General features: G+C 34.0%; 1 protein-coding gene across 1 annotated transcript in view; it reads right to left on the bottom strand.

Moving 5' to 3' along the window:
- Nucleotides 1–14204, bottom strand: part of NAALADL2 (N-acetylated alpha-linked acidic dipeptidase like 2) — a gene marked incomplete at its 3' end in the record, with an annotated part of 657209 nt that overhangs the window by 230412 nt on the left and 412593 nt on the right. Inside the window, exon 5 of the mRNA XM_011380947.1 lies at nucleotides 12164–12314. Within this exon, the coding sequence (XP_011379249.1) occupies nucleotides 12164–12314 (151 nt within the window). The remainder of the gene's footprint in view (nucleotides 1–12163; nucleotides 12315–14204) is intronic.

The following is a 14204-nucleotide window of genomic DNA, read 5'->3' as shown; positions in this document are numbered from 1 at the left end:
TAAAGAAAAATATAAGACATCATTCATAGACTCAGGTATTTAATCGTGCAATTGTAGAGACGTCTTCTATGTCTTCATTTTTATATAGAACAGAGTATTTGTGACCTCCAGCATTCCTTCCAGTGCTAGAACTCTAAAATTGTAAATCATTATTCACATAGAGCAGTGAAGTTAAAAAGAGAGAATGGAAATAAACAACACAGGACCTTTGAACCTTTCACACTGCACTCAGCCAATTGAACATTACAATTCCAAGAGGAATCATCTGGTCCAACCCCCTCATTTTATACAGGCTTTCTATCTTTTGATTAGTGATTGTAGTCAGTGTGTGATGTGACTGCCACTATTTGCAGCATGGATTCTGAGATTTTACCTTTATCCTCCTGAAGTCTGCCGAAAAAACGGCTTTGAATCACATGCCAACCCAGGGTGCCACAGCAGTTAGTCCCACTCCTCCAGGGTTCTACTGCATTACCAGAGGATGTGTTACAGTGACATTTTCAAACTCCTCTTGCCCTGTTTCTAACTGCGACACTTCAACTACGTATGGCGCCAATGTGGTTACTTTGCTGCCTTCCCTCCTTTCTATGCTGTAACTTGTCTATCACAGCCAAGGTAATCACTCACCCACTTTCTTGAGTGTGCCTCCTTTTTTTACCCCAGTTGATTTGACAGTACCCTAAGGCTCATCCCCAGAACTGGTGTAGAACCAACCAATCCAAATCTTGTTTAAGAGGAACCCAAGGAAGTGTTACACTTGAAGAGAACCAAAGTTGTGCCCTGAGGGTTATTAATTTTAAGCTGGTTATTAAGAAACAAAAGACTCAGAAAGAACTTTGGACCCTCCCCGCTTTCCTGGCCAAGCGATTCAGATGGAAAGACCTTTTCCAGGAGACAAATCTTAGCTTATTCACCTTCGCCTAATTTGAATGAAGTTTGGTAGATAGGAAGGCACTAAGCAGAAGCCTGGTAGCTAGATCACCCCCCATGTCGCATAGAAGCAAAAGTTTACCTGCCACTTACGTTTTACCCTTCCTCAGCTACCTGCAAGTTGCTTACTTCCTTTAAAATCTCAGATCCCAATCTCCCTTTTTCTCCTTTGTCCAAAATGACATGTGTAACCAATTTTACCTCACTGTCTGGAATTTTCATGTTTATGTGAATTCTCAGTGTATATATATATTAAACACTAAATTTCCTTCTGTTAATCTAGTCCAGTCATTTGAATTATTAACCCAGCTAGAAGAACTTAGAAGGTGGAAAGAAAGGTAATTTTTTTTAGTCCTTGACATACTCCTATCTACATTTTAATGATGGGGATTTGCCTGGAACTTGAAACTCTTTATACCAATTTCCAAAACTCAGTCGCTGTTATTTTGTTTATTTGTTTGTTTTTGGTTCTTCTGCCTCTCCTAAACTGATGACCTGCCCAGCACCTCTGATGCTGAAAAACAGACTCTGTTACACTTTTTATGGAACTGGGTTCTGCTACAGAACACCAATCCTGAGGCTGACCCCAAATCCCCAGCTTCTTAGCATCTATCATTACTGCTCTTTTCCTGTTCCATCCTATAGCAATTAAATACAAAGTTGTTGACTTTATCAGACATTCAAAGAAGGTGAGATCACAGACAAAGACAAAAAAATAAAGCAACAATTTAAAATTAAATATTAATCATCACTATCCTTAAAAATAGATCATATCTTTCTCATCACAGGGACTTGCTTTCAAGTCATGATCTCCCTTAGAGTCAACTGAACACAACCTATTCTAACCCCTGTTCTTGTAAGAACTTTTCTTCCTTTTCTAGCTTCCACCACAGAATCACGCTCCTCACATAGCTTTGAGTATCAAAAAACTCATTTATATGCTTTACTAGTAGAGCAATTATAAATGTCTAGTTTCTTCTATGACGTACCGTGGGTTAATTTATTAGTCAGGATTCTATACCTTTCTCTCATCAGAGCAGATATCAGGGCTAGGGTGCTAGGTTCTTCTCAATTATACAAACTTGTGCAAATGATAACATTATCAAGTCATGAGCTAAAAATATTAGGTAGAACTGATCAAGAACAGAGACTAATGAGCTACCATAAAAGTTGTTGCACATAGCACTTTTATTTTTTTCTTGATAATAGTGAAAATAGAGACATGCTGCAATTGTATCTTTTTCTATTGTTGTTTATGATAATAAAGTCAAAGAAGCTGTTTTTATAATTTCCTCTTGTATTAGCTTGCTAGAGCTGCTCTAACAAAGTACTGTAGACTGGATGGATTAAACAACAGGAATTTATTATCTAATAATACTAGAGACTAGAAGTTTAAGATCAAGGTGTCTGAGGTTTGGTTCTCTCGCCTTGACTTATAGATGGCTAACTTCTCTCTGTGTCTTTATGTGGTCTTCCCTCTATACATGTCTGTTTCCTAATCTCCTTTTCTTAAAAGGACACAGTCATATTGGATTGGGGTCCAGACCAATGCCCTCATTTTAACTTAATTAGCTCTTTAAAGATCCTATCTCCAAATTCATTCTGTGGTATTGGGGGTTAATACTTCAACAAATGAATTTGGGGGGATACAATATAGGCCATAACACCTCTTGACTGAATATTGCCTGGATTTTGTGCTCAAACCTATTTGGAAACCTTAATTATACTCTAAATAGATTCGTCATATCACCTGAATGCCTATTATTTTCCATAGTTATTCATATCAACCCCTTTTACTCTCACAAGTGTGCTGGTTGGTCTGTGTATTATATAGTTACCCAAGTCTACAGAAATTTCCTTGTTTTTTTTCCGGTTTTCCTTAGGGTACCAAAAGCCGACCAGAAACACTAGATATCACTCTAAGGTGACTGAATAGTAAACTGGTCTGTGCTTACTTAGTTTAATATTCATCATGGATTCCAAAGCTTTCTTGGAATACTGAAGTGGCTGAGAGTTTCGAAGAGATACCATAGTAACAACTTATATGTGTTTGTGGAGCAGATGAAAATTTCGGTGATATATATTCTAGCAATAATTGCCTAAAGCACATTATCTTTTTAGCCTATTGCTTGAAAATGAACATATCTGTATCATCTTAAAAACTGTCACTTTATCATTTTTCATAGAATAAAATTGTATTTTCTATTTAGTCACTGAAATGGGAAAAGATCAGCTGAGAGACTAGTTAGAGAAGACTGTTTAAGAGTTTTTCTCAAGTTTGTGTTTCAAAAAAACAGATTTTGAACATGGTTAGCAATGAATTGGAACAGACCATGCTGAGTAAAAGATTACTTGAGATACACTGATTTTCTAGACTGCAAACTACACCAAAAATTCAATTATAAATCTAATTACAACTTTAATTGTTCAACAATGAACCACATTATTTTTTGTTGCTGGGTGTTTTGTTTCCTGCTGACTCATAGGCAAGTGCACCTGCATGTGTTAACTTTGCCATCATTATGTGACCTAACAGCCCTGCCCCTTCCTACTTTCTGTATCAATACTTTTTCCATCATATATTAAGCTAAAATATGTACAAAAGCTGAAAAACCATACACTTCTATGTAGGGGCATAAAACTAGGGAAATGGAAAGGGGCGGGTGCTGTGGGTCAGCAATCCTACAATACGTTTGAATAGTCCTTCCAGATGCTCCTCTAAAAATGAACTCTATGGTCAAATAAATTTGGGAAATTTTCCAAACTACAGTACTTATGAATTTTTGAAAAACAGATCACAATAATAATAGGTTTAAATGTTCTGTAATAAAAAAATCTGTTTAGCTTAGTTTAACGCTCCATCTCCTTAACAAATTTACTGAATATACTTTTGTGTTATCAAGTCAAAAACCTGAGAAATTCATCAGAAGGTTAGAGAGAAAAGAAAAGAGGCTTTCTGGAGTTCCTGTGCCCAGTAGAAAACCATCAGGGCATTCAATAATAACATGAGATGTATGCATGTAAGTCACAATCTTTGTGAATATACAGATGATACCACTTTATGCTAGTCAAGTGTCAAGGAAAGAAAGTTTATTATCTGACATTTCTACTAGACAGAGCTAATTTTGCATGCAAATAATAATAATAATAATAACAATAATAGTAGTAGTAGTAGTAGTAATAATAATACTAAAAACAAAGCCTGGCTTTTGGCTTATTACAAATCAATCTATATTTATATTTCTCAAAAGTCTAACACTGAGATGGTTATCTATCGAAAAACATAATATTCCAAAGATTTAATTTTTCAATTCTCACTGAAAAATTTAGGAGTGAGTGGCTGTTGATAGGCAAAACAAAAGTAGAACACATTTTTTTTTTTTTTTTTTTTTTTGTCCAGGGCTGCATCTCTCAAATGCAATTGTATGAGACTAAAATTTACAATGCCAGCAGCTTGAAGCAAATGCAATAACACTTTAAAGTAGCACTACAAGATTTATTTTTACATACTTAAAATTCAAAAACTCTTCAGAGAATACTGGAAATGGAAAATGTTTACTTTAGGAGCACTCAACTATGTTTTGGTTCAACACTAAACTATAAAAGAATTCATGAAGCATACCCAACATGTGGTTCTTAGAGCTGCTTTGTAGATAGATTTTAAATAATTCAAGTGGTAAAAAAGACAAACAATCTTTAATCCTCCACGATTATGTATAGAAGAGTCTCAGGGATGATCTAAAACAGTAGATAACCACTAAATTTTGTATAAAATTACATTGTTTTAGGCATTTACTTTGTAGCACTCATCCAATGTAGAACTCTCCTTAATGATGGAAATACATCCCAATGGCCACATGTGGCTATTGAACACTTAAACTGTGCCTAGTGTAACTGAATTTTTATATTTATTTAATTTTAATTAATTTTATTTAAAATTAAATAGCCACCTAGGGTCAGTGGCTACCATATTTGATAGTGCAGATCTAGCCCTTCTAACTTACAACCGAGAATGAAGTTAAAGCCGGATTTCTGTGGTAAATATAGTGATGTCCTGTCCAGATATTCCATTCTCTCAAGGAAGAGATGTCCTGTCCAGATATTCCATTCTCTCAAGGGAGAACTGAAAAATGGGTAGTTCTATATCTTGATTATTTAGCTTGCCCCTAGGACAGCAAACCAAGACTTAATTGCAGTTTCAGCCCCACCCAGGAATGCGACCTTAAACCAATCAGTCTGGATTTTCTGATCAACACTAGTGAGGTAATCTGCCTAACAAGAACACTGCCTCCCTTCCCCCAAAGAAAGGTGACCTTGCCTGAAAGAAACCATTCTTCTCTCTTGTTAATAACTTTCTTGTTCTGCCTATAAAAACCTTCCATCTTGGACTTCTCAGAGCACTTCTCTATTTACTAGATGGGATACTGCCAAATTTGTGAATCATTCAATAAAGTCAATTAGATCTTTGAATTTACCTGGTAGAAATTTTGTTCATTAACATTTTATTCATTGTAATGGAAATGTATCTATGAATCATTCTTTTTTTAAGCAGTAGATTTTATCTTCCTCTTAGAATCACTATAGACTCCAGTGGGAACTTTGATTCTTAAACACATTGTCTCTATTGATAGAGTATGTATTTAATTTAAAATAGAGACTTCTTAGTACAATAATAAGAATATTCTGACTGACTAATATACTATATGACACAAAAAGAATCCTTCAAATATGTTCTCTAAAAGAATATAATCTTAGACATTTCAACAATCAAATGGAAATTTCCCTGTTTAGGACCAAGAGAACTTATGTAGCCAAAATTATTTTTCAAAACAAAAGTTTGGTTTTTGAAAGGAACACTATGAGTTTAAATAATCTCTCTTCAATATGTTGTGAATTAAACTTTTTGAAAAAATTCAAACAGCTTAACCACGAGCAATTCTTTAAATGATTCAAAGAATCAAATTGAACAACATTTTACATAAATCGAAGCCTCAAGACCACACAAGAACCACCAGTTGCAGTAAAATAATAAAAATACTGGTACTTTATTTTTCCCCAACCAATTGACAAGGCATTTCATGCTGCAAATATCGAACATGTGCTTTGCAAACATGGCATATATTTATATTTTCTGCCATTCTAGTCAAGGAATAGTTTAACATTGTTTCAGTTGATTTAGTGCCAACTCAAGTCAGTCTTCCGACATTTGTTCAGGTAACTGGACCAAAAACACCTGGTGAAGACTTTTCACAAATTACAGTGATATTCTTTATTCTTTAAATGGTTTTGGTTGGCAGAGGTGATGTTGAACAGACAGTACGTAAACAACACACAGATCCACTGAATTGGAACACTAGGAATATTAAATAAACTGTGTCATTTCATACACTTCACTAGAGTAAAACCACTGAAATGAATGACTTTCTTCTCTAGAATTTAAAGCAAAGAAAAAGGAAAAACAAAAAACAAACAAACAAACAAAAAACAAACAGAGTTATAACAAATGGAAAGAGGTACATAAACACAAAGCTTTAAATTAGAGGGATTTCAGGAGATAGTATATAAGAAGAATTAAGTCTAAGTCAAGATAAAAGAAATGTTTTAGGTTTCAATTAACTAGTAGTCCATAAATTAGCCAGGCAGTTATCTGGAGATGGTATTAAAATTAAAATCAGCTCTGGTTTCAGAAGATAAATTATTTAAGGAAGTATATGGAAAGAATTTCTAACTCCTATTACTATTTCTAGTCTTTCAGATGTCAGACAATCTTAATGCTTAGAAATTGGGAGACTTTTCCATTTTTCAGCATAGACCAAATGTAATACTTCTTAAAGATATCCATTTCTCACTTCCCTATTCTTATGCTCACCCCATAGCTTTCTGATTACCTCTTTGTTTTGAACCTTAGCTTATGTAGCTGGTTAATAGTTTTATGCTAAGCACATTTTGATTATAACTGATCACCAGTGTTGTAATTATGACCAGTTACTATAAATGTCAGTTCTTATGCCTCATTTACCTGAGTTTCTAGCTAGCATTATGCTAAGCTTAAATTGTGCTATGTCTCAGAATTTTAAAATTATTTGATTCTAATATAGAACAAGGTAAATTTCCCCAAGTCGGGGTGGGGAGCTCAAGCCCTGCACTAAGAGAGTTCTTTTTTTTTTTTTAATGCTTACAGAACCCTGTCTTCCTAGGTGGTCTCCCATCCAAGTACTAACCAGGCCTGATCCTGCTTAGCTTCTGATATCAGATGATATTGGGCGTGTTCAGGATGGCATGGCCTAGACTGAGAGAGTTCTTGATTGAGCACAGGAAAGAATTCAAGTATACACACACCAGAGTTAGAGTCAAAAGGAAAGTTTATTAGATAAAAGATAATACTCCATAGACAAAGCAAGGTCTCCTTTTAGAGACAGAGTGAGACAGCCTGAGAGAGACTCACAGGGACAGAGAGAGAGATAAGAGAGAGAAAATGAGAGGGACAGAGAAAAAGACAGGGAGAGGGACCCTGAGGGTTCAGGGAATTCAGTTTGTATATCATTCTTAGTTTCTATAAATTACGGTTTAAAGACTGTTTACTCATTTTCATCTGATGGTGCAGGTATGCAGTGTGAAGTAAACATATGCAGTGTGAAAGGCCTGCTAGCAATTCCCAGTCTTTGATCCATAGGTTCTATGGTTTTAGCTAAGGAATGAATGATTGTGCTTATTTTGTATAGGGCATGACTTAAAGACTCTATTTTCCTATACTGTTTTCCTGTTTTCCCTTCAAAATATGGGTAAATGGTTTGTTAGTAATCCCAGAAAATATCTTCCTTTGTTCTGTGGATTTCCTTGTGGACTGGCTTTAGGGCTGATCAGCACATTGCAGTCTCTAAATATAGCTTGATTTAATGTTTAGTTCTCTTGCCTCCTTTCTACATTAATTCCAGGAAATAAAATTTGCTTGGGTCATAATTTGATGCAGTTGAAACTTGTAGCAAGTTGGCAAAAGCACTTATAAAGTTTTTGATATTTTATACATTTAATCTTTGAAATATTTGATAAATTATCAAAGGAATTGAGAATAGATTAGACTTTCGATATCCTAATATTTTAATCGAAATTTTAAATTTGGATTTCTGCAGTTTTGAGTGGTAGAAAAGATGTGAGAAAGTTGACAGAAGCATTTTAGGAGAAAAAACATGAATTTTGTAAACAAACCTGTCAGGGTTGAGTGTTTATATATACTTTTTAAAAAATGAATTTTAATTGGGTTAATTTAAATCAAGGTATAGCCCGGGACCAGAATCATCAGACAAGCTGTCATATTAACAGAATAAATTATTAATTCAGCAAATATTTACTGAGAGCCCACTGAGCCCCCAAATCGGGTTGAGGATCCAGAACACATATGTTTCTCAGTCCTGATTGACATGGAGGCAGTAAAATAAAGGCACCAATACAAGATGCTGAAAGAATAGTAACATGAGGTCACAAAGTTTAGGTCAGTAGCCCCAGTGGTCAAATTCAGCTGTGGCAGACAAAGAATAAATTTATGAAATTCAGTGTTTCTCAAAATCAGTTGTATCAGATTCCACTGGAGAGTCTGTTATAACTCAAAATCTCGTCCCCCTTCCCTCAGAGTTTCTATTACATCTGAGGTGGAGCTCAAGATTTTGCATTTAACATTCTATGAGATAAAGATGTATGTGTGTGTGTGTATGTGTGTACAATCTTTTTATTGTGGAAAAATGTCTTAGAGACGATAATTAGTAAGCCTAATGAAACTAAATATTTTTGTTAAAAGAATATGACATTCTTTTCTGTGTAATAGAAGCAAAAGTTATTTAAAAACTTTTACCCTTTGCTCTGATTCTATAATAATCAAGAATTGTTTGAATATGCAATGAGGTTTACTGAGCAGAACTACCTTACAGAAATTTTCTGTGTCTTGTTTGGATAATCTATTTGGATCATGTATTGTGGAAGAGTGCATTGGCATTCTTGTTTTAAAAAACACCTACTTGAATCAATATACAAATCGTGCTGTACTTCTCAGCAATAAAAGGGAATGAACTACTGATACATGCAATCGTGAATCAACATTGCGGGCATTATTCTGATTACGAGAACCTGCACAGAATGATATATATTACACGTTTCTATTTTTTGACATTCTAAATGTTTGTATTATGAAAAAAGCAACACTGGTGGTTAGCTGATGATGGGGAATGACTCTGAAAGGACTCAGACTTTCAAGGTGATGGAAGTGTTTTATAGCTAAATAGGCACGGAGATTACACAGGTGTATCCTTTTGTCAGTTAAGATGTGTGCATTTCAATATATGTAAATTTTATCTGAAAAAATAGCTAGTGGTGCTGTGGGGTGTAAGGGGTGTACAGACAAAACATCTGGTAGAATGTAGAAAGTTGATGAAGCTGAATAAGGCATATAGAGTTTATTATACTATTCTGTTTACTTTAAATATATTGAACAAACAAAAAGATCTTATAGTTTTGTCACTCTATACTACTTCTTTAGAACTTAATTATCCTTAGATTAGTTAATAAGAGTTCTTAAAACTGGAAAAAGAAGTATGTTTATATTAACTCCTCTAATAATTATTTACCTGACAGTATTGTAGGGTGTTAAGTCAGATATTATTGTTCATTTTGAACAAATTATTATTTGTAGTTTTTATTTACAATTCACAATTTGACTTCTCCTCTCTTCCCTCCAAAACACTTTCCATTATTTTATAAAATGTGAATAAAACCATAAGACACAGATATTTAAGACAATTTCAGGAAGGAGGGATAAATAAATCAGAAACAGGGGTATAAGTCACTATAGTTATTGTGCTTCTTAGCATCTAGGGTAAAAAGAAAATTACAGTGGGTTTTATTATTTCTTTTTTTGGTGTATTGTATATAGATTCATATGTAGAAAAGAGATCCTCCCCCCTTCACTCTAACATTATATTTGTAAAAGAATGTTTCGCGTGAGTCTTCTGTAAGTACGTGAGCAATATACTAGGTAAAATCATTTATTGCACTGATATTTTGTCATTGAATCTAAAAATTCTGACTTATAATTTTGCCCCAAATGGTTAGATGGTCATTTACCTTTGTTTGAGAATGCAGGCAGCAAGTATGACTACCCATACAGTAACAAACAAACAAACAAACAAAAACCTTTCTTTGAAAAGTATTTTAAAAGAATGATAATGGGGAAATATATGATAAGAAAGGATGTTTACCGGGTCTCATAGTAACTCTTCAGAAGATATTCATTAATTTCAAAGAAAAAAGTAGTAACTATATCGTGGAGAAAACTGTCAGACACCACCATAACCACAGGATGAATCTTAACATCATGAAAAAATAAGACATATCTATGATAGGTACATTCTTATACGATGCACAGACAAGGGCACAACTTCTGCAGTATCCCTGCCAAAAATGCATAACCCCAATCTAATCATTAGAAAATATTAGGCAAGCTCAACTGAGGTACATTCTACAAAATAAACTGTCAGTATTCTTCAAAGGGTCAAGGTAATAAAAGAAAGATTGTTCCATATTGGAAAGTATTAACAAAACAAGGCAACTAAATGCAGTATAGAATTCCGAATTGGATGTTAGAGCAGAAGAAAAAAAAAGTAGTGATAGAATTGGGGAAATTTGAATGTAGTCAATAATTAGTTAATAACATTGTATCAATGTTAACTGTATGGCTTTGATAACTATGCTATACTACGTAAATAGTAACAAAAGATGCTGGCATAAATATATACAGATTCTCTATTTACTATATTTGTAACTTTTTTGAAAGCAGAAATTATTTAAAAGAAAAAAGTATTCTGAGATTTGCTCAAGAATAGCCAACATTTACCAGATATGACTGAATTCTTCGCCTGTGAAATGACCTGAGTCAGAAAGTGTTAAGAATAAATGTTGCCAACTAGGCAGCTTACCAATTTAAGCAGAGTATAAAGTATCTGCTTTTTGGCAGCACTGCATCCCATTGATTTGCCACAGAGTTAGCTTCCACATGCAATCTCTTGAAGCTGAGGCATTACAACCCAAGGAAGTAAATAGAATATTTACAAATAAGAGAGCTGGACTAATATTTTCAGTGATGTTTGGAAATTTTACATGAATACCTCTTAATTTTAATTTCAAAATTGTAATAATGAGACAGCAGACTGTACAAACTACAGATAAGTGAGGTCTCAAATAAAATTGTTACATGAATTACTAATGGAGAATTTTAGAAAACAAAGCAGTATTCAGTAGAACCCTGTAAAATAATAAATTATAATTCATATTTGACTCAATTTACTTCTTTCTTACAGAAATTTATTGATCGATTGGTAAAATCCAGAACAGCTGGACTTAAGACAATTAGTAAAGTCTTTTGTGATATTTTGTTGGAAACAAGGGAAATCTTGGCAGAACACATGAATAATTACATAAATTTTACGTTAGTTTAATTACTGACTGAAGTGTCACAGTTAATGGGTTAGTATCACTCTGGAAGAAAGTCCAAAGAGCTTTTTCTTCCGCTAGGTCTATATAAATGTATACTTGTCACTGACGTATTGGACAGAAATTCAATGATGCAGTGAGCACCTGCCAAAATCATGGTTGTCTTCTTTTGGCCACATGACCCCCACTATCGTGAACACAACTTACTGGGAAAGAGAAGACTGTTTGTTGCAAAGGCTATTCTGTGTTCCCAGCGACTGGCCAAACCAATGAGGTCACTTCTCCTATGGAGCCAGACAATTCGATCATATTAACTCCATCTTTTTCAAGCATCATTTTCTACTACTTTAGTCACCTAACTTGACTACAAGTACCTCCAGACTCTGGACTTAAAGTTATTACAGCTGCCCCAAAGCAGCAGACCTTTCATGTTTCTAGGTATCTGTACATACCTACACGGAGTGCCTGTCACACATGGTGTTAATTTATGCTATCATTCAATTACTAATAATATGTAAAATTTGTTTTACCTTTGTTCCTGACACTGATATTTATTGAGACAAAAATAAAACTATTATAGACTTTTTAAAAAGTTTTATTCCAACAAATAATTATTCTAAAGTTTGAAGAGATAAAAAAAATTCACTTTTTAAAATTTCTTGACTTTACTACCCCACGATTAATTTAGGTATCATGTACTTTTAAATTGCAACCTTGTAATGTTTACAAGAATAATAAAGATTAACAATGAACTTACCTACACTTGGATAACCAGGTGTAGAAGGGTCTCCTCCTGGATTCAGTGACACCATGAAAGTATCATAGCTAAGATTTGCAGTCTTTGGTAAATCACAAGGATCAATATATAGAAGAACACCTCCAAATCCAGCCTTTTCCAATAAGGAAAGCTAAAAGAGGAAAACAAACTATTAAACATATTATCATATGCATTAAAACTTCATATACTGCCATTTCATGAATGTGACTAAGATAACTCAGTTTTCTGGGTTTTTTTTTTTTGTTTTTTTGTTTTTTTTTTTTAAATAAGTGGACATTTCAGATTTCCCAGTTATCAAGCCAAACCAGAGAGTTATTCTTCCAGCTTCTCTCCTTTTTTCTCTATCTCAACAATATTTAAGCAGCATTCCTATAATGTCCACATTTGGTTTCAGTTGTCTGAACCTGGAATTTTTTCCTCTCTCTTTTTTAATTGGCGAAGTGGATCTGGAGTTTCTAGTTTTGTGAGATTAACAGAGATCTACCAAAGACAACTTTCTTGGGTAAAAGGAGAGTTGTTCTAACCTTTATATGAAGTCCTTCCCCAGAGCAGAAGTCACCCACAGTATTCTAATTTATTTCATCTAGGGCTTAATCTGTCATACCAGTTGTTAAAATGTTGAAATACTTTTACACTATTTGGCCAAAAGCCACTGTCCTGAACCTTGTGAGGGCCCCCACTATACTAGTTACTCTGGGCTCTGTCCTGGATCCCCCCCTGGACCTCCCTTATATAACTGAGGGATACATACACATAACAGATAAGGAGCATCTCTCTGAATGGTTAGTTCCCATTCTGTCTCTGTTTTTAAACATTTCAAAAATATCTCCTGATTCCTTTGTTTGAGAAGTATTTAATACAAAGATTCCTCTTTTCTTTAGTAAATACACACCAGACAACTATGATTTGGCAGATGAACTCGACATCACCTCATGTTCTCTTTGTTCTAACTTGTTAAATTAATTTTGGGGAGGATAAAAAGCTTATTCTTCTTAGTGTGAATTAACTAATGTGCGAAAATATAACACATCGCTAATTCTATTTGTTTTCCATGAGAAAGTATAGTTAGAAGACATTATGGAATAATAGAGACTATGACTAAGGGATATATTTCATAGAGGCAGTTGCAGCTCTTTCTGTGACTCTAACACCTATATTTCATTTCCCAGTAGCTGCTTATGTTGTTTATTGAATTTAACAGTGGACTAAACAAGGCAGCCGCTTATATCCCTGGCTGGTCCACTCCACAAATGCAGGTATCAAGCTAATCATCTCTATCGTTGGTACCATGTACTTAGCAGGCATATGGTAGCATTCAACAGTATTACTACATGAAAGAATGAATGAGAAAGATGCTGGTTTAGTACAGAAACTACTAGTTAAAAGAGATTATTGAGAAAATACGATGCACTTCTATTAGAAAGAATAAAATGATTGCATATACAACATGATTTTAACTACATAAAGAAAATAATATATAGAAAAATAAAAATATACTTGATGTAAGTATGTTACATTATGGAATTTTTTTCAACTTCTTTAAAAATGCCTTGTACTTTCCAATTTGGGGCATAACAAACAAGTATGGATTATTTTTATAATAATAAAAAAAAGACTGAACACTGAAAATCTAAGCAAAGTATAATTGACTCAATTGTGCTTTCTATAACAAAGCACTCTGATCAGACTTCTGTCATTTTTCCCCATCAGTATTTACAGAAGACAGGGAAAGAATTTAGTGAGAGAGGAAGAATGAGAGAAAAAAAACAAAGAGTATGTGAATAAGATGGCCAGATTTAAAACTGACTCTCCAAGAGCTCACACTGAAGTCCTTAGGGAAGTTGTCTGATGTTTAAACACTCTTTAAAAGAATGATTAATGGAATGAGTCTGGATGTTCTGTTCATTATAAGAAAACATATCAACAAAAACAAAAACTTCTCTAGAGAACAATTATTTAAATATAAAAATCTACTTTTTTTATTACTGAAGTAGTTCATGATAAAGAAAAAGATACAGGC

The sequence above is a fragment of the Pteropus vampyrus genome, unplaced genomic scaffold (assembly GCF_000151845.1).
Source record: "Pteropus vampyrus isolate Shadow unplaced genomic scaffold, Pvam_2.0 Scaffold12, whole genome shotgun sequence".
Classification (NCBI taxonomy): domain Eukaryota; kingdom Metazoa; phylum Chordata; class Mammalia; order Chiroptera; family Pteropodidae; genus Pteropus; species Pteropus vampyrus.
Note: the sequence above shows the minus strand (reverse complement) of the source record. Positions and strands in the feature narration are given on the sequence as shown.